We start from the raw sequence: 25490 nt of genomic DNA, 5'->3' as shown, positions 1-25490 counted from the left end.
AGGCCACACCAGGCCCACCGGCCCATGTGGCCTGCCGCCGCTGCCCCCGCCGCTCTGCCGCCGCCGCTCCGGCGATCGCCGGAGTAGATAAATACCATATTTTTAGTATTTAAAAATTATTAAACAAATAGAAAAAATCAGAAAAATCAGAAAAATTATTTTCTGCATTTACAAATTCGGAAAAATTAGGAAAACCCCAGAAAATTCATATAATCAATTTACAGTCATTTTAATATTTATAGTGGTTTTTGGTGTAAATTTAATTCCAGAAATTCTAAAAATATTTATTCCTGATTTATTTTGTCAAGAGAAAATAGAAAAAATTAGAGTAAAAATATTATTTTGTGTGTTTCTTTGTATTTTGGCTTCAACTTAAATCATAGGGAATTATGAAAATTACCTAAAAATCTATAAAAATCCCAAAATTGTATTGTTTTACTTTTAAAATCATTGTCTTCACCCCAAGCTTGAGAAAAAATTCTGAAATTTAATTTCTGCCTCTCTGTGGATCAACCCCTTACTTTCCCTATATTAACTATAGAGTATTTAAGTGGAAAAACTTCATAAATATTGTTGTTTAAGTCTGAATCAAAACGGCGACATAAACTCCTAAAGTTGGACTTATTAGGCAGAGAATGAGGGAATGAAGTCATTAACTTTATCAATTGGGTCCTTGCTATTGAACAATAGTGAACAAATACATGAGTGAGCATTAAAGACCAAAAACATGTCCCTATGATGCAAAAGAAAATCAAACATTCACAAACATAATGCGATGAATAAGTTCCTTATCCAGTTGTAAAGGATAAAACCACACCATTTACCTTGGGAAATAGGGCCGAGCTCTTTAGATTGATGTATGGAGATAGGTAACAACAGATAGATATAGAGAGATTAAGCAATTTTATAAATTAGAACTATACATCACATTCCATACATGTAAACATTAAGAGAGAGCATCAATTTTGTAACGATGGCGTTTCTAATTTTTTTGATCGATATTTATCAATCAAAGGATCGTTCTGGCAGAAATCCTGATTGGCAAAAGATAGATTGATCCAGCTTTTACATCGATAAAAATAATAGTTGAAATCAGATTGATCTGAGAATGCAATCTATCCAGTCGATTGAGCAAGATCACGCGGACCAGAAGAAGTGGGCAGAAAGAAAACATTTGCTATTAAAATAAGAATAAACAATACACCGAAAAAATAGAAGAAAACTGCAATAATTACTATCTACAGGGGCGTAAAAACGAAGGAGGGATTAAAAAATGGGGACTGGGTTAAACCCAAGGAAGTGTTGGGGGGAGTCAAGTGTTGACCTCATCAGCAGCAGCAGCGGCGGCGGGTGGAAGAAGGGATAAGGTCAATGCAGAGTAAGGGCGTGGCCATGGCTCGGAGCTCTACCTCGTTGGGGACACGCTCCAGCCCGTCATGGCGAGAGCAGCAGAAGAAGTGGAGATTTCCCCATATGCCTCGGTTGAATGGGTGCACATTTTCTGGCACTTTCCTGCACCGAGAAGACGAAATTCAAACTCAGTAAGATATAAATATTAGAAGAGAGTGAGGGAGAGAGATGCTGGCACATGACAGAATAAGAGAGTTGACTCAGAGAAGCTTCTGAGTGAGAGAGAGAGTTGGTGCAGAAGAGAACTTGTGAGAGTGCTCAGCCAGATCAGAATAATGGAAAGAACAATGACGGAAGGGTCAGCTGGTCGCGGCACACGGGAGAGAAGAAGGGTACAGAGAGAGATTAGGATAATGAAATAAAGAAAGAGAGAGAGGAGGAGAGAGAGAGATTGAGAGAGATGGAGGAGAGAGATTTTAAGAGAATGAGAGATAAAGAGGGAGAGAGAGATTTTAAGAGAGTGAGAGATAAAGAGGGAAAGTGAGGGAGAGATAAATTGAGATAGAGCAAGACCAAGAGAGAGATTTGACTCACTCAAGATATGGGATTCTTCGCCGTCTCACTAGCTCGTAAGTAGTTTGATTTGTCATTAGTAGGTAGCTGCACAGGGAAGAGAGAGAGACTGAGAAGATCAAATGCGCCAAAACCAAAGACTATTATGAAGTTAAAAAAATCGCAATAAGAAAGATCTTGACCTGTGAAATAGCAACAGGAGGAGGAGGAAAATAAAACAAACAACCAAGACGGCGAGGAAGATGATAGCAATTCCCTCCGCCCACCTAAGAACAAATTTCAGGAAAATAGAAACAATGTAGCAGTTAAGGTATAACTTCGTACTCCACTAAATGAAGGTTTTCAAGAGTAAGCACATCCGCCAATGAAATTTCGTACCAAGCCTTTTGGATTTTGGATGTCAGAAAAAAACAGTACAAGACGACCGTCCATGTGCAAAGAACTGTTTCTTCAAAGATATACCACCTACGATACAGCTTCAAAGATTGAAATTTGAAGGAAATTATCTATGACCAGGCTTTTCATGCGTAAAAATGAGAAAATTGCCGAGTACGGAGAAATAGATACCCCGTTTCCCGTTATTAGTTGCTAGTACTCTCTAGCACTTTGGCAATGAATATGCGGCGTACAGAGATTCAAAAGTAGGTGATTCTTCAAAGATTAGGATTCAGCGATCCCATCCAAATGGTTGAATGATAGATCAGCTTGCCGATTCGATTGATCGCTGATTGGTCTTTACCCACATTTGATCCGATGATCAATGGGTCTAGAGATTCAAACTGATTGAATAGGCGGGCCCACTACATTTACAGACATTCGTCACTATCTATCTCCCTCTCTCCATCAACATCTCCATCAATATTGGACTCATCAGCTCATTCACTTAATGGACCGCTTAGGTATGGCTATTCAGATTGGCTGATTGATCATCAAAAACTTCTCTTGATTGGATCAGATCAGCCGGGTCATATCGATCCAATCATCGATCAGGCCCAGCGATCAATTGAATATTTTTAACAAAGCCAACCCCGTCCGTTCTAAATGCTTAATCCTATATATCAAGGATAATTAACCTAGGGATAATGGAATTGGCAAAAAATCGAACCCGAAAGAAAAGAAATATCTAATTCTGTGGTTACTGTTGCAGGAACTATACATGAATGAGAACGAGAAGAAGAGCTTACCAGAAACGACAATGATTCCTAAGACCGATGCAGGTACCTAGCCACAAGCAATGATGGTCGAACTGGAGAACACACTTGTTGCAATCATGACAGTGCTTGGATCGCGGAGGCTGGAAAGTTTACGAATTTTAAATATCTTATCCATAGGTAAGGAAAAAAGGTATATATTTTGAAAGAAAAATAAATCGGCAAATGCAGGTTGAAACATGAGGGCTGCCAATTCATTGTAGGATAATCGAAGTCTGAAATAACATAATTCAACTACAGATGGCCATGAGCATGAATTTTTTGCCAGAAACGCAACTACTGATAGAGTTGTGAGAGTATCACTCTCGAATCTAGCTTTATTTTCAAAATTTTGTCCTCTAGGGGCACTTTCCGTCATTTCATAATTTAGGGAGTGACCCCCTTTACTTGGGATGGCAGCCAAGAAGTAAATCAAAATGTTTTTGGCTCCCGAATCTCTCTCCCATGCGATGCCCATTCTGCTGTTATATCTCTGGTGATCTTTCCGGTTTTCTCCCCCTCCCTCTGAGTTCCTGGCAACAATATTACCGCCGACTCTCCTCCTCTTTCCCTATATTTCCCAATAATAACTCAAGTAATAGTTCTTATCATGTACATTTATTACAGATGTGTATAAGTGAACTAGACCAACGACAAAAAAATTCATTTTGATATACCAACACCACAAATAACTACTGAAATAAACAGAAATCTAGGCAAGTTCTGAAAAATAGGATTGGAAATTTACATGAAAACCCGCAAAGTTTCTGTATTATGAAGTCACTTCATTAATACTTTTTAACATCGTATCATTGTCGATAGAATATTGCATGCATTGAAATCTGGAATATGTATACCTGCACAATGCCACAATGCGCACACGTCCAATGCCTAGCATTATAAGTGAAAATTACCCACATTATTCAGTTTGTAGTTATAGAAGTAAGGAAATGGAATAAGCGTTTCACTAAACAAAATATTCAGATTATACAGGATACCCGATATTTGAAGAGGGGACTACGTATACCAAAGAAAATATGGCTGGATTGCATCACAAAGATGATCTTCCTTAAGGATTTGTGGAGACATACGGATTTGTGAAAATAGGAAACCAGAGGGAAGAGACAAAATTATGAGAAAAAATCAACAGAAAAATACAATCACTAATAGCATTACATAAAATATCCGTCTTCTGTTCATACTTCAACCTTTTGCACAGGAAAGACTCAGGTGTAGTACAGCACATTATTGTCCAAAGGATTATTTGAAACTTTGGGTCTTCCTTCCACACCAAGTTTATATCAAGAAGTTATCAAATATTAATAAGGTATGAAAGAACTACTTTATTGTCACCTGCTCGATACCCAAGGGGGGTAGAGGTCTGCCACTAATTTCGCCCATGCAGAAGAATTCATTCGTGATATGCTCTTCCTCAGATGATAGGACTCTGTTGGAGAAACTGAGCTGGGAGCAGCTTGCCTTTACTTGATCATCGTAATAAAAATGTAGAGATCATAAATAAAAGTATAACAGTGAAATTCTTTCAAATATCATGTTACCAGAAAATCATATACGGGCATTACATTGAGCTCCTACTGGTTGAAATCATAGAGCGGCTTTCACTTCCTGCCTTAATTGCATCAAGCACATACCTGCATTTAAAATGACAAATAGGTCGTTCAAGATCCAGTATCATCTGAAAAATATTTGGCATCTGAAAAAGAGAGTTTCCCCGCCATCGATTACAATGACGGAAATAGAGAATGCATAAAAGAACATTTTTTCTATAACTATTTTAGACTTTGGAATTAGGAATTTTCAGCTAATTGAATTTGAAACTCAAGTCCAACTTGAAATCGAAAAGAAAGAAAACAAGATCAAAGACAAGGGAACGTCTGGATTAGGCTAGAAATGTCAACACATCATTAATTCAACCATTTTCGTTATAACATTCCATAATTAGCATACTAGTTTATCAATATCGTCTTCATCCGATATACTTTTGGTCCGATACAAGAGAACGACTTAAAAAAACAAGCGATAAATCTTCAACGGGAGAAAAGATGTACCCTGGTGAGGAGCCCGCTGTATAAATATATTGAATGAAGACCACCACAAATAGCACAATGTAAGAAAGACTGCACCTGAAACAGTACCAAATGAAGATTTGAAAACAAAATGTGAATCAAGAAAAATGAAGAAACACAGATTTTGAAAGTCTCCCACTTCTTAACGTCGCGTTACTACTAACAAGATCACACTCAGAGAACACGAGGACGAGAAAAAAACAGTGACAAGACAGAAAATTGAACAAAAGAGAAGATAACAGCCTTCAAGAAAGATTAAGTACAAAGGAAATGAACTCATAATTACAAAACCCGTAACAAAATAGAGATAGAGTCATTATGATCGGCAGCGTCCGCATTCTACCAACTGATATACAATCATGTTTAAAGCAGTTAGCGCGTACCAGGCCATCGACCGCGTGCTTCGAAACAATTCTCCATCGACGGCAAACAGAAATCCGACGACGAGCAAATGTATAGACACAAGGGCCAGCTTGAGGATCAGCGAGGATCTCCTCGCTGCACGCAAACAACAAATCAAAGAGAAAGTAATCCCCAAAGATCAAAATTCACCGCAAAACCAACACATTGCGAATTGAAAACGACATATTACCAGGATCGGAGAGGCAAGGGAGGAGATCAGCGCATCGCTCTTCGAGCTGCAAGCGAGGCCACCAGCCGTCCAGCGTCGTCATCGGATGACGCTTACTGCTCTCTGCCGTCCCCCTCCAATGGCGTTAGCGCGACTATGATGAGAGCGTTGAATGGCAGCCCAGGCGGACCGGTCGGTAGTAGGGTTACTCCGCAGGTACAGTGTACCGCCGCCGCTTACAATATCTCGCCGGTCAGCTTACCGCCCTTCGCAATACCCAGCTAGGTACAGCCCACACCGCCCCTTAATGGGCCGACTTCGTCTGGCAGGTTAACCGCACCGCCCTAACGGCTAAGTCACTGTGACAGCGACACGTCAGCCGAAACCTATAAATACCCCCCAAATTGGCGGGAAGACAACAAAGATGGTTGCCGGATTCCGCCGCTCTATCTCCCTCCCCGGCCACAAGGATGGTGCCGCCGCCGCCAAAGTCTTCCCACAGACGGCGAAGCCGCCTCCGGAGCGCTCTGCCAGCCTCCCTTGCCATGCTCACCGTCCCGCCGTCGCCAGGCTCGAGGCGGAGTTCGTCGTCGCCGCCGCTTCGCGCCCCTCGAGCGAGGACCTCCCCGCCAGACTCGCCCACCTTGACAGCCTCCACCAAGCCCTTGCTGAATTCCTCCGCCTCCCGCAGACCCAGGACTCCCTCCGCTGCGGCGGCGCCACCGGCCCTGCCCACTACCTGCTTGATGATTTGCTAGTCTTCGCCGACGCCCTCGGCTCCTTCCGCCTCACCCTCGTTGCTCTCCGGCAGCTGCAGGCGGAGGTGCTCACTGCACTCCGATGGTGCCGCGATGCTGAATTCATCGCCACCTTGGCCCAGTCGCTGCGCCGAGTCGAGAAGGAGCTCGCCGCCACGGCCGCCGCCCTGGAGAAGGTGCAGCCTAAGCCAATTCTCTTGGATTCTGGTTTGGAGCTGGCGGCGATGGTAGGGGAGGCGAGGGCGGTGATGGCAGCAGTGTTCAGGAGCATGGCAGCCGTTGTGGCGCTGGCGGCCGCTGTGGTTGGTTGCAAGTCCTCGTCTTGGAGGAGTTTGAAAAGGAAGCTGCCGCCGAAGGATGCCTCCGTCAAGGGGGGCGATGTGGCGGTACTGGTGATGTTGGGAGAGTGTTTGGTGGCGCTGGAGAGCCCAGCTGATAAGACTTTCAGGAGCGTGGTCAATGCCAGAGTGGCCGTCCTCAACATCTTGACTCCAACATACAATTCTACCCCCTCTTGGACAAGAATTCCATATAAATTATGCGGTTTCTTTAATTTAATTTAACTAATTAACTTTGATCAACATTTAGAAAACCAATGAAATCCTTTTCATTTCTTTATCCTCTTGGGAAATGGAGTACAAAGTTAAGACAGGAGGCAGGGTTTAAAATATCAGCACCTTGACTTTTCCCATAAAGAAATCAAAATAATCTGAACGGCTTTCTTGAATTCAACGCCCCCCAACTAAAATTGATCATAATTCAGAAAACCGATCAAATTCTTTCCATTTCTCTATCCTCTTGGGAAATGGAGTAAAAAGTTAAGCCAGGAGGCATGGTTTAAAATATCAGCACCTTGACTTTTCCCATAAAGGAATCAAAATAATTTTATGGGCTTTCTTGAATTCAACGGCCCCCAACTAAAATTGATCATGATTCATAAAAACGATCAAATTCTTTCCATTTCTCTATCCTCTTGGGAAATGGAGTAAAAAGTTAAGCCAGGAGGCATGGTTTAAAATATCAGCACCTTGACTTTTCCAGTAAATAAATCAAAATAATTTAATGGGCTTTCTTGAATTCAACGCCCGCCCAACTAAAATTGATCATAATTCAGAAAACCGGTCAAATTCTTTCCATTTCTCTATCCTCTTGGGAAATGGGAATAAAAAGTCAACCCGAGAGGCTCAATAAAAAAATCAGTGCGTTGACTTCTCCCTTAAGACATAAGGTGGGAAAGTCAATGCCAAGTGGGAAATCACGATAGTTTATAATCGAGATATGTGGAAAAATCCCATTGAGTCCATGCCAAGTTTACCAAACACATGGCAGATGCTGAGTGAGTCAACGCCAAGTTGTGATGGGCTGCATTTCAATGGATGTGACTACCAAGGCCCACATTTCTCTAGGAATGGAGAACACTCATGCTAAGGCCCAAAACAAGGAAGCTGAAACCCGCCTCATAAATTAAAAAAGATAAGGGTCACACTTCAACTTAACTCCCTTCTTTCAATTGAATTTATGCTGTAAAAGTTTTGACTGCATACAATGTTCATTCTTTTAAATATTTACCTTAGTTTATATACTTATTCTAAGGTTTTGTGCAATTTGATATATTGTAAAATATAAAAATAGATAACCTCTTAATATTGAGTCTTCTGATTTCAAAATTCTTAACCAAATATACAGAATCTCTGGTTTAAACAAAATCTTCATTTCATTGATTTATAATTTATGAATATACTGAGGGGATATCATGTGAATACACTTGACACTTTATTTCCCTCGATAAGAAAGTTCAGTTGGAAATTCCATTGACAACTATAGACACTATCATTTTAGAATGTTTAGATGTACTTAATGACTCAAACTGGAGATAAATATTTACTCAAACAACAAAATTTTAACATTGGACGATGCTAATACACCTGACTTCTACATAAGTCTATCTCCTTTTTATTAACATTTCCACATTTGCACTTATTATATTAGGCATGAATTCTAGGGGACGTGAACAATTCATTTATACCTTTTTCTCTAATTGAGAACCTTAGATTCAAATGTTTCATGTCTGGCTTATTTTTCAGATATTATCCCAAGTCAAAAGTGCATAATAAAGAGCATAATGTACTATGAGAATAAATCACAATTTGAATAGAAATGTATTTTTTTTACTTATCTGAAAGGTATCATATCTACTAAAAGTATGAACTCACATTGAGATACATTGATCTATGACATATAAACTATAGTAGCTGAACCAAATGCTTTAATTCAACAAATAACTATCTATAATTTGTGAAATATAACTTAGAACAAGAGAGTAAAAGTCAATGGCATCAAAAATATGATTACTGGTGATCTGGTGAGATGAAGATAATATTCACAAGAAATAACCTAAATTGATGCAAACTAGTATCTACTAAAAGTATCATATCTACTAAAAGTATGAACTCACATTGAGATACATTGATCTATGACATATAAACTATAGTAGCTGAACCAAATGCTTTAATTCAACAAATAACTATCTATAATTTGTGAAATATAACTTAGAAAAAGAGAGTAAAAGTCAATGGCATCAAAAATATGATTACTGGTGATCTGGTGAGATGAAGATAATATTCACAAGAAATAACCTAAATTGATGCAAAATTGACGCTCCGATATTGACCATTCAATCATCTTAGTGAACTTCTTGATTTACTCGGACTAAAACCATTTAGAATCTCATGATTTAGACTCGTTGGCCATAGTCAAAGTACAACCGTTCGTCCACAAGACGTCTTTTGTGTCTCAAGTCTAAGGACCACTTAAACAACCATGACATGAATTGACCTGATTGACAGTTTGGTATAATACCATTCAGGGATTCATATAGTTCAATTCAGTGAACTCTTTCCACTAAAAATCACCCACTATCTATCCTTAGTGTCTCCACACTAATGGCTACAAGGCCGACCATACTCATCATATGAATGAGGCTAGAGAGTGTTATTCTATCCGGATACTTTGATGTACTTCTCATGTATCCTTCAAATAGGAATGTTTAGAACACATGCTTAAAGACTAGTGATCTCCATATTATGATCTCATTATAATTCACTAAGTCTGATCATGTATTCATGGACTTCATTATAAGCATCACACATGCACCATAATGAATATGTTCTACTAATGAACATCAAACGAGATGTGGAATATGTGATTGGCTTGCCGGCCACACATATTTCCACCAATTCATATTCCACGTCACATCGTCTTATGTGCTCACACCCTTCAAAGTTGCCATATCTGCTTCTAGGAAAAAAGACAAAACAACCTTCTTCATTTATTAATTGATTCTACCATGATGGGGTGTCGCGTTGCCACACGGCATCATGTCATTGAATATTCTCTTTTTATCCTTTTAATAGAATGGCGCACTGACATGTGTCATTCACCTCAGAAAAAAGAAGCAATATTTCCTTGCTGGAGTCTAACGTGGCACATGTTTCTGCCTGTCGCATCTGCAGTTTGTTTGCTTTTTTCTAGTTTTTAATTATTTGCCATGTTACGCATGCATCCTATGTGTATCGCCACAACTTTTGACTTTTCTTTTCTTAATTTTTCCACTTTTTCTTTTGTCGATTCTTATTAACTTTTATTCTATTCCGAATAGGTCATTTTTTTAATTGGTCCACGTCGCCCCCTATGAAAGAATGTCAACCTGTTAGATAAGGACTAGCGGATTATGGCATCGGGATCTGCGATGCCATATTTGCATCATTTCGCAATGATTAGTGCCATTCAACAAATCAAACAGTAACACCTGCGGGGGCATTTTAAATCCAACAAACGGTTAAAATAAATCATTCTTATAAAAGTTCAAAGACATAAAACTATAATAAATATACATTTCAGCTTAGAAAATTTATATCTCTTTGAATATATGTCCAAAAAATAGTATAAATGTATTTTGCATTCTAAAATTCCTTTTTTCATGATATAATGTCAGAGAAATCCTTAAAATTTTACTTAAATTGACAAAAAATCAAATATGAGTCTTAGATTGGATTTAGATCTCTTACACTTGATAACACAAATATATAATTATTTTATTTTAAGGACCCTGCTACACGGGCAACCGGTTGCCCCAAAGGAATCTTGGGCAACCGGGACACATGGAAAAAAGCCACGTGTCTTGCTAGGATTGGGCGTGGAAGCCCGGGAACCCCCAAATACGCTCTCTCTAGAAGTTCCCGGGCAACCCGTAATCCTCTCTCTCTCTCTCTAACTTTACTCTCTCTCTCTCTCTCTGTCTCTCTCTTCCCGGCGATAATTCAATGATTCTCCGGCTTCCGGAAAGCCCTGTTAGCGCATACAATCGCCGCCCCGACCATCAACGCCGAGACACGGCTACTAGGCTACCCGTGTAATATTTTCGTGTTTCCCTTCAAGAATTCTCAAAGCTGTCAACTTCTATGAGCATCTCTAACAGTTTAAGAAGAAGGAGAAGAGGAGCAAGGGATGGGTTCGACCGGGTTGGAATCGACGGTGGAGCAGAGAAAGAAGTGGCGGATGAAGTCGAACAGGGAGTCGGCGAGGCGGTCGAGGATGAAGAAGCAGCAGCACTTGGACGAGCTGGTGAAGGAGGTCGGCTCGCTCGAGGAGGAGAACCGGCGCATCACGGCGCGAGCCAATGGGTGCGCTTGCCCAGCCGCCGGGCTCGAGCGGGAGAACGCCGAGCTGCGCCGGCGGCTCGAGGAGTTGGCTCTGAGGCTCCGCCAGCTGAAACGGGTTTTGCGCGCGGTTCAGGAGCTCAGCGGCGAAGCCATGGACATCGTAGAAGTGCCCAACCCTCAGCTCAGCGGCGAAGCCGTGGCAGCTGCCTTGCGCTTCTCAGCCTATCGCCGCGTCTTCTCGTCTATTGCCGCGGTGAGAAACTTGCGTGTATTATCGCTTTCCTCGTCTGTTTGATCTTGTCTATGCGTTGTGGATGATAATGGGTTTCGATGATGGATGAGGAATTGTGGATTTCTTTTTTTCTGTTTGGGGGTTCCCGGGCTTCCACGCCCAATCCTTGCAATCCTTCCCGGTTGCTCCTCTTCTCCTTCTTCTTAAACTGTTAGAGATGCTCATAGAAGTTGACAGCTTTGAGAATTCTTGAAGGGAAACACGAAAGTATTACACGGGTAGCCTAGTAGCCGTGTCTCGGCGTTGATGGTCGGGGCGGCGATTGTATGCGCTAACAGGGCTTTCCGGAAGCCGGAGAATCATTGAATTATCGCCGGGAAGAGAGAGACAGAGAGAGAGAGAGTAAAGTTAGAGAGAGAGAGAGAGGATTACGGGTTGCCCGGGAAAACTTCCAGAGAGAGCATATTTGGGGGTTCCCGGGCTTCCACGCCCAATCCTTGCAAGACACGTGGCTTTTTTCCCTGTGTCCCGGTTGCCCAAGATTCCATTGGGGCAATCGGTTGCCTGTGTAGCAGGGTCCTTATTTTAATGCATAAAAATGTAAATATCATAAATTTGAAACCAATACTTTGTGTGCTATAACGAAACAACGTACTATCTATAGGCGAAGACAATGTATCTGGAGGTGTGGTGATGTACTTGATAAGCCCAAAATTTTTAGTTTTAATGTTGTTGCTTTAATTCAGACTTAATAAACATTATTTATAATAATTTTTCACTTAAATACTCCATAATAAATATAGAGAGCAGATAGGCAGAAAATTAATTACAAAATTTATCTGAAGCTTGAAATGAAAGAAATGAATTTAAAGATCACGAATATAATTTCTGGGATTTTTCTGGATTTTTAGCTAATTTCTGGATTAAATTAAAGAAGAAACACAAGAAAAAAAACTTGAATAGTTTACACTAATTTCCTGAATTTTAATTCACACCATCAACCAAAAAAAAATATTTTCAGAATTCTTTGGAATTTAATTAAATTTAATTTCAAAACCAGAGTTAGCAGTTTTTTATAAATTTTTTTCATGTTAAAATCAATAAAAATTGATTATGTTAATTTAAGGCTTTCCTTATTTTTTGGAAATATTAGATACATAAAAAATAATTAATCCTAGTTTTTTATAATTTTTATATGCAGAAAAGGATGAAAATACTTGTTTCGGTGATCGCCGGTGGCGTCGGCAGCGAAGCACGGCTGAGCGGCGGCGGAGCATCGCTTTGGGCCTTTCCGATTGCCGGGCCTGGTATGCCCGTGTAGGGCTCCCTATTGGGTGAGCCCAATGGGGCTTGGTCCAATTGAGTCAGGACTTAGCCGATCTGGCTAAGTCCTGAATATGGGACTCTTCTGCCACACGGGTACGCGCTGCCCATGCACGGATCGGTAGGCGAGAGAGTGGTACTACCGCACATGTGGTGCACAAGAGCGCATGGCGGCGGCGACAAGAGCCCAAATCCTGAATTTTTTGCCTTAAATGATGGAATTCAAATGTGATTCCGTTGGGATTTCGAATGGTAAATGAGGGAGGATGTAGAGAGAGAATTTAGAGAGAGACAAGACTGATATAACAAGAGAAAAGTCAAAATGAGCAGATATAGAGAGAAATGAAGAAGGGGTTTAGAAAATGTTTGAGAGGGAATTTGAAGGTGCAAATAACGGAGATTTTTGTGAAATCTTGATGGATTATAATAAGGATATGGATGAAGGTATAGAGAGAGAAATAATTGATTCTAAAAATAACAATTAGGACAAACAAGAATTTAGAGGGAGAAAGTGATGTTTTAAAGCGGAAATGGGTAGATAATGATGAAAAAATGGAACTTAAGATTCCTAAAGCCTAAATGCAAGTCAAGATCTATGTATTTTGCCAGAATCAGGCATTTTTCAATGCGACCAAGAGAAGAGATTCAGTGAAAACTTCAAGAAACTTACATTAAGCAGGTTGAACAACCTAGATTCTGAAAATTCCTTGTACTGCTAGCCAGCCACTTGCTAGAGAAAATCCTGAATGAGGGAAAATGAGGGAGTAAAAAAGTATATGTACATAGGAAGAATTATTAAAATACCACTTTGGGCATTTTCTAATATATTTTCTTGTCATTTTTCTTCTTTTTCTCAATGGGTTGAGAGCTTTCCCTTGTAATCTTTCTTTGTAACTCTTTTGAGAGCCCAATGGGCAGGCCAGGTAGTCGCCTATCTCCTTCATATTTCTCTTTTGAAGGCCCACAACACCCTTTGCTCATTTCAAGCCCCTTTTGAGAATCAATAAACTCTAAAAAATTCTCCAACTCTTGAAGAATTGTATCCTCTCATTCCTGTGCATTTCTGCACATTTAATACTATATAATACTCATAAGTACTAAAACTGCTTGACTTCAAAGAAGTCAAAGTGGTTAGTCAAAAACAACCATATTGTACAAAAAAAAGAATTTCTAGCTAATGCATAAATATTTAGTTAATTCAGATAATAACATGATAAATTCTAGGTTACTAATACCCAATACATCTTAAATGTATGTAAAACACATGCATTTATCCTTTTATCCGTACTCATCACCAATGAGCTTGTCCTAGATAGACACAAGTTGGGTAAAAGCATGAATCGTGTAAGGAGTTGTCTAGGCGGTGGCAACAACGACCAATAGGGAAAATGAAGACTTCTCTTTATCCGAGTCCTAGGGGTAGGCCTCGGAGGCCTGAGGTTCACAGGGACATGGTGGCCCCAATGACAGATCCTGAGAGAAGCAATTGGCTAAGTATCGTTGCAAGGCCCCGAAGTATGCAGCATTCTTACACAGAGGTCCATGTGCTAACTGTGGGGATATGTTTGTGTACTAGACTCATGATAGGAGACCGAGTCCTTTAGTGCGACACTATGAACACGCACTACGTGTGGTGACGTCTGACCCTGACCTTTAAGGCCAATGTTCTTATGGTGTGCATGTTCGTTAGTGCTTAAGTGTGGCGGATCAGGCAAGGCTTGCACGTGCTGGGCGTGCGGGCCATTAAGAGCGCGCGTGCATTTTGGGTGTGCGGGCCGCTGAGAGTGCACACGCATGTGGGATGCGTAGGCTGGGCGGCAGAGGTGCAGGCATTGCGCACGGGAAGGCGTAGGCACGTGAGTGTAGGCGATCAGCGCTACGCGTTTGCAAACCATGTAGTTGTGTGCGCATGTCACACAAACTGTATGTGTGAGGCACTAGGTGGGTGACCTCCCACGAGTAGAATAAGGCATTGGCGCACAGAGAGCACCGAGATGGATGTGGGCATATGGCACCCCAACGGGTAGCATTGGGTGCCCAACGCCCAGCTTGAGACGCTCACCATTGACAGTGCCTGACAAGTGTCAACGCGGGTGCTGGCAGCGTGCGGTGCGTTAAGCTTGGAATGGGTCGGCAGATGGCCGAGCATCATAGTCACAGGTACGAGACACGCTGCCCTCGGGCACGTGTGTAGCAAATGGGCTGGCAGGCGCATGGAGCAACAGGCCTCATGCCGCAAGGCTAACATCACCCAGTGCACAAAAACTTGTCTCATTACTTTGGCATCATTGGTGGTCTTCGCCAATGTAATGGCTACGACTGCAATGTAACCGCTTTTGATATCTAATGCAATGATCCTATTCCTATATGGGGCTGCGTCCCCACTTCTCTTCCAACCCCTTGTACACATTCTTGAGCTATTGCAAGGACTTATGCTACAACAAGGCAAGGCTGCTCAGTAATTTGCTCCAATCCCTGAGGCAGGCACACATCAGATTCGAGCATTTATCCTAGCTTGGGATTGAACCGCGTGACAATCGGGGGTACCCTCCCTTAGATACGCATATGAGGAGCGAAAATAGTTAGGTACTAGGGGTAACCTCCCTAGGGTAGGCTCAAAGGAGCCCAAATTGGCTAAGTAATAGGGATAAATTCCCTATGGTAGGCCTCGGGGCCGAGGCGCAGATAGGTGAATGGATGCCTCGGTTAGGCCTGGGAAGGCCAAAATCATCTAAGTATCGATGATAACCTCTCTAAGGTAGGCCTCGGGCGCAAACTATGCTTTCCATAGTAACATAAAAAGCAAATATCATTGTATTTGTTGTGCTTTCTCATATCATGTTTAGACATCCCTTTAACAACCCCTTCGGTGTGAAATGCTAGAGAAGTTAAAGTTATGAATCTTAATATCAAATTATGAAAATGCAGCGAAGGGATTCGTACAACATGTAAAAATTTTCACAGTAGTATTCTTCTTCTCTCTGTCTATAATTTTCTCTCTCTTCACTTCTACATGCACCTCATTTTTATCTTGTAATCTCCATCAGAAACTAGAAAAAAAATTTCAAAAGATACATGATAAACTTGATGTCATTCCTCTTACTTATTTCACTCATATTTTCATTGGACGTTCATCACGTCCAGAAGCAAGAGGAATACACATTTTGATTTTGACAGAGAGGTATGTCAAATACTTCTGCTGCGTAGGGATTATATAGAGACTAGACCATGTGAACAATAATGGGAGAGAGAGAGGAAATAATGAGTAAAATATATGTATCAGATTCTATTGGAACCATCATATTTCAGGATTAGTATTTAAGGTGGAGTGGAAATTAATGATAGAGGTAATATTAAAATAGAATACTATTTTATAGTATAACGCCTTGCACAACCAGAGGAATAACAGCGTTGGACCAAAGTAATAGAAACAACAGGTACATTCACATGCTTTCCTTATAGTGTGATGGTCAATTGAATGTGGAAACATCATGGATGCCCCTTTTATCAGAAATATAGCTTTTTTTCAACTATACGCTTGGGAATTTTCACAGCATACCCTTTATGACGGTTATTCTTATATTTATAGGCCAATTAAATAAGTGACAATTGTTACAATTTGAAATAATGAAAATTAAATAATAATAAAAAGAAATACTCCATCAGTCAAAATATAGGACTATTGAGAGAAAACGATTCAATATTTTGCACATAAATAAATTTATTCTCCAAAAAAGAATATCTACAAAGGAAATATAACTGACAATTTCCAGTTTAATGGTTTGACTCCAAGTTAGTTTATGAGGATATTTTTTGCCATAATAAATGCAAATTTAAATATATGAAATGCAGTTTCTTATTGTATATAGGGTTCTGGTTTAAACTGTATAGACTTGCTAATTCAGATCACAACACTAAGTTTGGTGTCTACATTGAAGTAAAGATAATTATGAAACTAGCACAAATCAATTATGTAATACAATATATGACATTATAATTTTTTGTGAATATGCCCCAAGGGCTCACTACGCATTGACCTAAGTCATCATGTAGTGAGAAAGGATTAAAGAAGCAATTATAATGTTTTCCATGTTTTGGACACGCCTCAAAACACTAATTTAGTACTTTATACATAATGTTTAATTCTAAAAAATAAAGGAAAATGCACAGGCAAAAATGGATAGAAGGCTACCATTAGTTTAGGCATATAAATAATATCAGATAAGTGAAGTGTGAGTGTATACTAAACCATAACACAGTCTTTGACGAGACTGGTTTTGCCATTATCAATGGAGAAAAGAAGGTAGTTGTCGTTAGCAGATAGGTTCAGCAAGAGGATGTATAGTTGTATAGTTCATTAGCATTCTAATCCCATATTTTTGTAAATTATGGAGCTCAAAATCAAGATCATGACCCAAGGGTAACATAAACTAAAGCAAAGTTAAGAAAAAGAATCTCAAAAATATTTCATTGTGCATAGATTTTAAGTCTATTGTATTATTTTTATGATCATTAATCAGTTAATCCTACTTGTATTAAGTTTTCTTTTTTTCAAAAAATCATTTTTCATGTGCATGAATCATACAAGGAAATGATTTTTATTGTTTCATCGGAAAAAGACAAAATTATGTTCAATTTATCAAGCATAATAATATATTCAATTATTTAATAAATAGTTAATGTATTATCACATAAAAAGAATATTACCAAAAATTGGTTAACACTTTAAATCTTATATGTTTAAAACTAATAATATGCCAACTATTTTTTAATGGATCAAAGTATTCTTTGTAATATTCGAAGGATCTAAAATCATGTCATGTACATGTGAAAGGATATTTAGTGTTAGCCAGAAGTGATGAAAAATGAATGTTTCTTCTTGTTACATGCAGTATACAAAATTCCACATAAATATTTTGATAAAAACTTGATATTAAAATTTTAAAATATTTATATTTAGGTGTTAAGTGTTATATTGAACAATATAAAACTATTCAACATTTATGGAAGAATACTATGTATCATGATTCCATAATTGTTTACAAAATTTAACAGAAGCAAAAATATTATTCATCATGTCTTACAATTACTAATCTATATACATCCATCTGAGGAGGCACAAGATGAATGACAGAAAATTTTGTATAGTTATAATTTGTGATCCTTTGTATGTTTATGGGTACCAACTACTCTTCATAGCCTCTTTAATTACATCCGTAACACTAGTTAGGGCCATTACAGCTTTAAGCCGATGAAGACAATGTTTTAGGTATGAAATTTCAATCCTTACCATATGTGAACATATGGGTAAAGATCTCCCCTTTGTTATCCACAAAATATATCCATATATGATCTTTTAGATTATTATTTAATTATGCACTCCAAGTAACACTCATCTATACTGGAAAAAATGTTACTAGTGAATTTGTTAAAATTGAACTACAAATTATATTTAATTTAATATAAATTTAATTAAACATGAAAATATACTTTTTACTAAAATTTAAAATTAATCGTGCATAAACAAAAATTTACTGTTTAATAAGAGTTAATATCTTCCCTTCTTCTATCTCAAATCATAATCTAGAGGTGTTTATGTTCCTCCACAATACTCCTGATCATAGCTAACTATAGTCCATACTAACAAATAATCTATTTTTATTCCAAAATATTAATCATTAAACATTCTCAGCTCTCCTTAATTTAACCTGGCTCTCTCATTTCCTGTATAGGTTTCTATTTGGTAGTTTAAGTTAATAAGGCGCGACCTAAGGGGGGTGTGAATTAGGTCCCTCAAAATTATTCAATATAATTTAGTTAAGTATGTGAAAGATATTCCAACTATCTTGGGAATACGCTAGATGATAGGGCAGACTCATATATTTTTTGTATACAACTTAGGTTAGTTATTAGTGTTGTTTGGGGATGTCCAGCCTATGTGATAAAATAAATTGATTATATATGTGTGATATCAAGCCTGAAATGATAATATGTTGAATGTTTTGAATTGTTAAGTAGTTTTAATAATTATTTGGCAGAAAATTTAAAAAGAGCATAATTATTTGAGTCAGAATATAAGGTTCCCTGAATACTTTGTCATTATATTCGAAGAGATGTCTTTTAAGTGTAAAATATATATTTATAACGTGTATATGAATAATATAATGGCTCTTTGACTTTCCCAAAATCAAAGTATAGAGAAATTAAAGGGTTGAGTATGATCTGAAATGAAATTTCTATATTTCACAATCAAGAAGGTGTTTCAAGATGAAAGTTTGAATGCAACTTCCTTTTTCCAGCATCTTTACATCCACATGGTTGGATCTTTCAACTCACTTCCACCTAGAGAGGCTGATTGAAAGAGAGTGAGAGCTTGGAAGGTCCATCAAGGTGCTCTTGGTGTTTTGAGTGATTGGGGAAGATCAATAAAGATGTGGAGAGGCTAATCTGCTGAAAAATAGTGATGGAACATAGGCATCTAAGGTTAGTGTATTGCCTTAGTTTGGTTTCTCTCATTCACATATATTTAGTTAGGTCTAAATCTTTATTTGCATCACCATCTCAGTCTCGTCATCATATTTGATCGTCTCACCCTAAAACATCCGTCTCTTTTTTCATTCTCACCACCTTCATCTAATATAAAAACCCTAAATCATCTAGTCCATTGTCCATTTTCTCCATCTCACAACCACCTATCCATTCCTCCATCACATCCATTGGTTAGATCATGATCATATCTTTTTCCACCATTCTGTTTCACCTTCATCCATCCACATTCACTGACATCCACTCACCCATCTCATCATCCTATCTTCTAATTCATCTTTTACCTCTATTAACACTTCACATCTTCATCTTTTATCACCCTCATTTTTAAATAATTACTATCACCCTCTCAACCTGATTGAGAGTTTGTTTAATAGCATTAAGGTTTTCCATTTGGATCAATTTATTGAACTCTTTGTGGGAAAGAGCATCATGCATACTCATGATATCATTGAGGCTATATAGTGAGTTTCTACCATGATGCTTAAGTTTCCTTCTCAAGCATCCTTGTAATAGGAATATTTTAGATGTATGTTAAAACTTTAGAGGTGTATGTATCATGAATTCATCATAATTTACTAATTTATAATAGGTATTAATGGACTCGATTATAAGCACGTGCATGGATTGTAATGAATACATCATATTATTGAACTATGAAAAAAATTTGAAATGTATGATTAACTTACAAGGAGGTAATATTTATGTCAACTTTCAAAGTCTTGCAAAAAATATCCATAGAACCATAACTACCTGAAAAAATAAGGATTTAATGATGATTCTTTGAGATATATTTATTGATACATAAATGGATAAAATGGAAGAGAGAACCAGAAATCATAAATGGAAGGCATGTATAATGAGTGTGTACAGAGATATACAAAGAGATCACTTAATGAATAATCCTGGCTAAGTTAGATCTTAAAGTACCTAATTTAAGACAGGATAATTTTTTTATTTCTAAATATGCCGTTACGTTGGGGTCAATAGTGCCATCTGATGACATAAGTCTACAGCATGTGACAGATTTTGTTTAAGTAATGTAGCTGATGGATATTATGTGGCCGTCAAGCCGATCACACCACCATGTTTATTTAAGTTCATTAAATAAAATGTTACGTTCATTACTGTTGCAAGGCGGTGATTATAATTAAGTCCATGAATACGTGCAACGACCTAGTGAATTATGATGAGATCATAATACAGTGCTCACTAGTCTTAAACATGTATTCTAAATATTCCTATTCCATGGATAGTCAAGATGGACATTGAATTTATAGATAGAATAGCACTAACTGATCCTACTTATACGATAAGTGTAGCTGATCTTGTGTCTATTATTGTGGTGACACTGACAGATAGTGGGTGCTCTTTGGAGAAAGCATTCACTGAATTGATCTGTATGAATCCCTAGATGGTATTATACCTAAACATCAATCAAGTTGATCAATGTCACAATTATATAAGTAATTCAATGACATGATACGCCAAGGCAATATAGTGAATATACAACTACATTTTGACAACGACTTATGAGCCTCTAATCATGCGATTCAAACAAGTCATATCTTAGATGTAGTAAGAAGCTAACGGAGATGATTTAGTGGTCAAGACAGGATCATCCACCTTGGTATAAGAGGAGATTGACTCAAGAAAGACGATGCAAAAAATCCCTGGCCAGGGTAGTGAGAATATTGTACAAGGCATTCTCCACTAGTCCCCGTTATGTATCAGTACGACTCGAATGACGGATTAGGGTTTGACGATTCACCATACTGTAAGTCATTTTTAAGTCTCACCCAAATGATGGGTTATACATATACAATAACCGCTGATGGTAAAGGCTCCAAGAGAGAGTTCAAACACTACTTGGTATCTTCTAGAGCACGAGCTTGGCACCCCACGAGCAGGAAACTTAATTTATTGATTGACTTAAATCGATCATTAATTAATCTATATAGTTGATTAATAAGGTTTGCCAATAATTATTATTGGATCACTAAAGTTATTAACTATAATGATACATGGGCCTAGAGGGTCACACGTATAAGATAATGAGGGCATTGGTGAATATATTTTACTTTGTGTGGGTTTTGACAAAAACTTAAGTAAAATATAAATAGGGAGTGGGCACTCATTTCAAGCACCCAGGCCAGCCAGATTTGAGAGCCCCCCTTACTCTACACTAGTATCTTCTCCTATCAACCAAGCAGAGTGTCTTCATGGTGAGAAGATCTTCAAGATTTTCAAGATTTTCAAATGTCATTGTTACACCATTTAAGCTTTCTAGATATTTGGCTTTTGTGTAAAACTATTACTGATATAATTGATATCTTTTGGAAGACTCTATGTGGTGTAGAATCTCCTAAAATATATCTTTACTTGGGCATGTCCAGCTTCTAAACTTTTGCATTATTTTGTTAGGGTAATTTTTTCCAAATTTTAAAGTTATCCCTTTGAAGTGACTATGATTATAGATGACTCTGAATCTTTACTGATATATACAAAGCTGGATTATAAACTTGAAGCATTATTACTCAAGTATTATGTGTTTTATAATAATATTGTTTATCCCCTTAGAGTTGTTTCTTTGTTTGAGAGAGCTCTATTGCTTGCGGCTCAAATACGACACGCTTTTAAACTCAAAGGTTGAAGAGGATAGTTGTGTGGATGCAGGACTTTTCTGCTTTGACTCAGGTACGTGCAATAGCATTGAGATGAACCCAGAAGTTAGATTTCTATTTCATCTTTGATGTTTTTCAGTTTCATCAATAGAAATATAACACATACTCACATTAGTAAATATAGCTAGTGAGCAGTATGGATGATTCCCAAACGGAATGATTATTAAGTATCAAATATTCTTTGACTACGAATTAAAAGATATGATGAAATAAGAATAGGGAGAGAGAGATGAGAAAATGAAGTTAAAAAAGGTTTTTCTTATGAATAAAAGTAAAATTATTATAGTAAACAGCAGATAGTGGTTATAAAGATATTAGAAGAATGAGCGGGAGCAAAAATAAGTGAAAAGAACGAGATAATAAAGTAAGAAGATTGACATGACATGGTAAAATGAGCAAGTCATATAAGTTGAATGATGAATCAGACGAGGAAGATATTATGGTGTGTAAGGGGTAAAATAAGATTAAAGCCTATCAAGACTTAATTTGATGGTATAGTGGAATAATGATATGGTTATAACTTATTGACGATGCCAAGAAGTAATAATGTTAAGAAAATATATGTACCATTGATCCTTATATGTTGCTCAGTTCACAACACTTGGTAACTGAACGTGAGCTTCCCCTCTTATTACATACCCATGAGAACAAAAATAAGATTGAGGGATCTTAGAAAATGTAGCAAGGAAGCTTAAGGATGCATTGACAAATACCAACACCTCTATTTATAGACCCAAGCTTGCATCCATAAAAAGAGGGGATAAATATGAGGAGAACTTCTAAATTTAAGCTCCATCAGCCTTTTGGATCGTTGTAAACCAAGCTTTGAAATTGGAGAAATACTTCAAAAATTGGATCATCAAGATTATATCATGATACTTAAAAATTAACTCATTATATCAGGCTTCTGGTTGAGTTGGATGAAGGACATTCTTTTCAAGGAAAAGTTAAATCAGATTGTGCCTATTGGACAGCAGTCATAAATATATATAGATATATCAGAAATAATGTTTAATTCAGAGTTCTATGGGTCTAAATTTGGGGTATCTCCGCATTCATTGTAAATCTCCAAGCTTCTAGGCACAACCCCATTCTCTATATCAGTTCTTATCCTAGAGTTAGAATAATACCTGGAATTTTATAAAAATTAACATCTTTTGATACAAAACAATTCGTCAGATCAGGAGAAAAAACACATACTCTTTTTGGGTATCAGAGTAACAAACAAATGTGCATTTAAAAGCTTTCGATTCCAACTTATTCAATCCCACATTAGGCTTGTGGAAAAAACATACCCATCCAAATACCCTTGACTTGAGATTATTCTTTAGATTTACATGATAATAAAATAAACTCATTTTATTAATAGGAGATTCATGATTATTACTAGTCAATGTTAATCTATCGATACAATGGGTGGCATTCATACAGCTTCTCCCCACATATTCTTTGGAGAATTTATGTCAATTAGTAGAGCTCTTGTTTTTGCAATAATGTTAACAATATTTCTTTTAGAAATTTCATTATACTCTGGAATATACATGATGTCTGATGTATAATCCCCTGTATTTTAACGAAATCCATCAATTTCTGATTGAAATAATCCTAAGAAGTATCCGTTTGGAATGCATTTATCTTAGCATTGAATTTTTAAAAAATTCATTTTTAAAAAATTGGAATAATATTTTAAACTTAAAAATTATTTTGAATTAAAAATAACAATGTAAAACATGTATATTCATCAACTACCCCAAGAAACCAGCGATGTTTTTTCAATGAAACATCGAAGGTTGGACCCCATATGTCACTGTTAGTTAGTTAAAATGGTAAATATTTTTTATTCATAAATGGAGGATATCGAGAGTTCTATGGTTTTGAAATTTCACACACATCATAATCAACTTTATTATTTGTTTAATTCAAACATGAAAAAATAAGTTGGAGAACACAAAGTCTCAGATCATGTTCATTCTTCACATTGAGCTCCTATTTTAGGTACGCAACTTGTCTAGTAAGAAAAATATGATAGAGTCCTTAGACCATTTTAGCAAGTCCAATGCTCCATTGGGACTCCACCAAGAATGTTTCATCATTGTCAAAGTCTACAGCATAATGAGAAAAGTTAGCGTATTCCTAAACAGAAATAATAATAATGCACAGTTTATGAATATCCAAATGGGTTAGAATCTGATCTTTCCTATTCCTCCTACTTTTAAAAGTGTTCTGTCAGCTTTTTTAACCTTCTTATTGCCTGGACATGGGGTATAAGATGAAAAAATATCAGATTTTTTGGTCATATGATCTGTAGCACTTGAATCTAGAATCCATGAGTTTTTGTTTTCATGCCTATCAACTATGAAGCACTCGTAAATGTAACACTTACCATAACCAACCATTGATGTCAGAAGATAGTGCTACAGAAATATAACACTCACCATAACCAATCATTGATTTAGAACCAACGATAAACACAGCTTCTGGATTCAGGTTTGAGATTATTTCCTTGATCTTTCCCAATTTTGTCAAACTCACATTCAACCTTTATTGTTGGTTCAGATCAGTTGATGTGACTCCTCCTTGACTGTTAGATTCATTGCCTTCAAATGCAAGTAAACTCTTTCCCTAGTTCTTTAGTGTTTGCACTATATCCCAGCATGTCTCTATATTGTGCCTTCTCTTCTCATAATGTGTACACAAAAGCTTCTCCTTGGGATCATATTGATTTCCTCTTGTATTATTACTTTGGTTCTGATTCTCATATGCCATATTGTGGGGTTTTATGTCCCTAGACTATCCAATAAATTTTGAATTTGAAATGGTTCTGACTCTGTTTTATCAAAACTTTCAATCAAATCTCCTCGTGAATTACAACATATGTGGCATCTTCAGTTGTTGCCTTCTCAGGCCTATTGAAGATTTGGAGTCTAAAGGCCTCAAATTCAAGATTTAGGCCAAGTAAAACAAGTAAACTCAATCTCAAAGGATATATTATCTATCTATTGAGTTAGGGTTTGGAGGCCAATAATTGATAAAAGGATTTCTAATAGTAAAATAGACACATTTTTTGAATTATACTATGCATCATTTTATCAATTTGATCTTTATTTTACTATAAATTTTCCCTGCGTGCATTATTTTTTGAAAATCTTGAACATGATCATTTCTTCTCATTAAAATCTATATAGTACTTGAAGGCCATTTTTATCTAATTCGGAATAAAATTTGAAATTAGTGTGCCCTCGATCTTCTAGTAGATTCAATAAATAAAAATAAATAATTTTTTATAAGTGCCCAGCTGAAGGAGCCGGCAGCACTCAAGCCAGCCGCCAGCCAATGAGCGCAGAATGCTCAAGTTGGCCCGCAACTGGCGAGCATCGCCAGACAAGGAGCCTAACGACTGCACACTAACCACACGGAGAGGTCCCATAGAAGTCCAACAGCAGGTCAATAGAGGCCCACAGAGAAGTATGCAAACCCATGCAACAGAGGTCAAGTAATTTCACAAGAATAAAATA

At 37.6% G+C, this 25490-nt stretch overlaps 3 protein-coding genes across 3 annotated transcripts; 2 read left to right on the top strand and 1 right to left on the bottom strand.

The window, feature by feature from the left end:
- Positions 1-1158: 1158 nt before the first annotated feature.
- Positions 1159-5952, bottom strand: LOC144715223 (DHHC-type zinc finger family protein). Its single transcript, XM_078590149.1, has 11 exons — positions 5793-5952; positions 5584-5698; positions 5183-5257; positions 4697-4765; positions 4467-4592; positions 3971-4004; positions 3108-3217; positions 2302-2388; positions 2106-2189; positions 1945-2010; positions 1159-1512 (listed from the first exon to the last, which is right to left on the bottom strand). Exons 1-11 carry the CDS (start codon positions 5872-5874, stop codon positions 1329-1331), a joined length of 1032 nt encoding a protein of 343 aa, XP_078446275.1. The 5' UTR covers positions 5875-5952; the 3' UTR covers positions 1159-1328.
- A 243-nt stretch (positions 5953-6195) lies between these two features.
- Positions 6196-7143, top strand: LOC144715272 (uncharacterized). Its single transcript, XM_078590206.1, has one exon. It carries the CDS (start codon positions 6196-6198, stop codon positions 7090-7092), a length of 897 nt encoding a protein of 298 aa, XP_078446332.1. The 3' UTR covers positions 7093-7143.
- Positions 7144-11035: 3892 nt separating this feature from the next.
- On the top strand, positions 11036-11485 carry LOC144714810 (bZIP transcription factor 53-like). The gene has a single exon (XM_078589606.1). It carries the CDS (start codon positions 11036-11038, stop codon positions 11483-11485), a length of 450 nt encoding a protein of 149 aa, XP_078445732.1.
- Positions 11486-25490: the final 14005 nt, after the last annotated feature.

Source organism: Wolffia australiana, chromosome 18 (assembly GCF_029677425.1).
Source record: "Wolffia australiana isolate 7733 chromosome 18, ASM2967742v1".
NCBI classification, from domain to species: Eukaryota; Viridiplantae; Streptophyta; class Magnoliopsida; order Alismatales; family Araceae; genus Wolffia; species Wolffia australiana.
Note: the sequence above shows the minus strand (reverse complement) of the source record. Positions and strands in the feature narration are given on the sequence as shown.

What these genes read in the sequence shown, in the direction of transcription:
- LOC144715272 (XM_078590206.1), top strand. Translation starts at nt 6,196, where the DNA reads ATGGTTGCCGGATTCCGCCGCTCTATCTCCCTCCCCGGCCACAAGGAT.
- LOC144715223 (XM_078590149.1), bottom strand. Translation starts at nt 5,874, where the DNA reads ATGACGACGCTGGACGGCTGGTGGCCTCGCTTGCAGCTCGAAGAGCGA. An exon ending in CTCCTGTTGCTATTTCACAG is followed by an intron (nt 2,011 to 2,105) that starts GTCAAGATCTTT and finishes TTCCCTGTGCAG; the next exon opens with CTACCTACTAATGACAAATC. An exon ending in CGAAGAATCCCATATCTTGA is followed by an intron (nt 1,513 to 1,944) that starts GTGAGTCAAATC and finishes TTCTCGGTGCAG; the next exon opens with GAAAGTGCCAGAAAATGTGC.
- LOC144714810 (XM_078589606.1), top strand. Translation starts at nt 11,036, where the DNA reads ATGGGTTCGACCGGGTTGGAATCGACGGTGGAGCAGAGAAAGAAGTGG.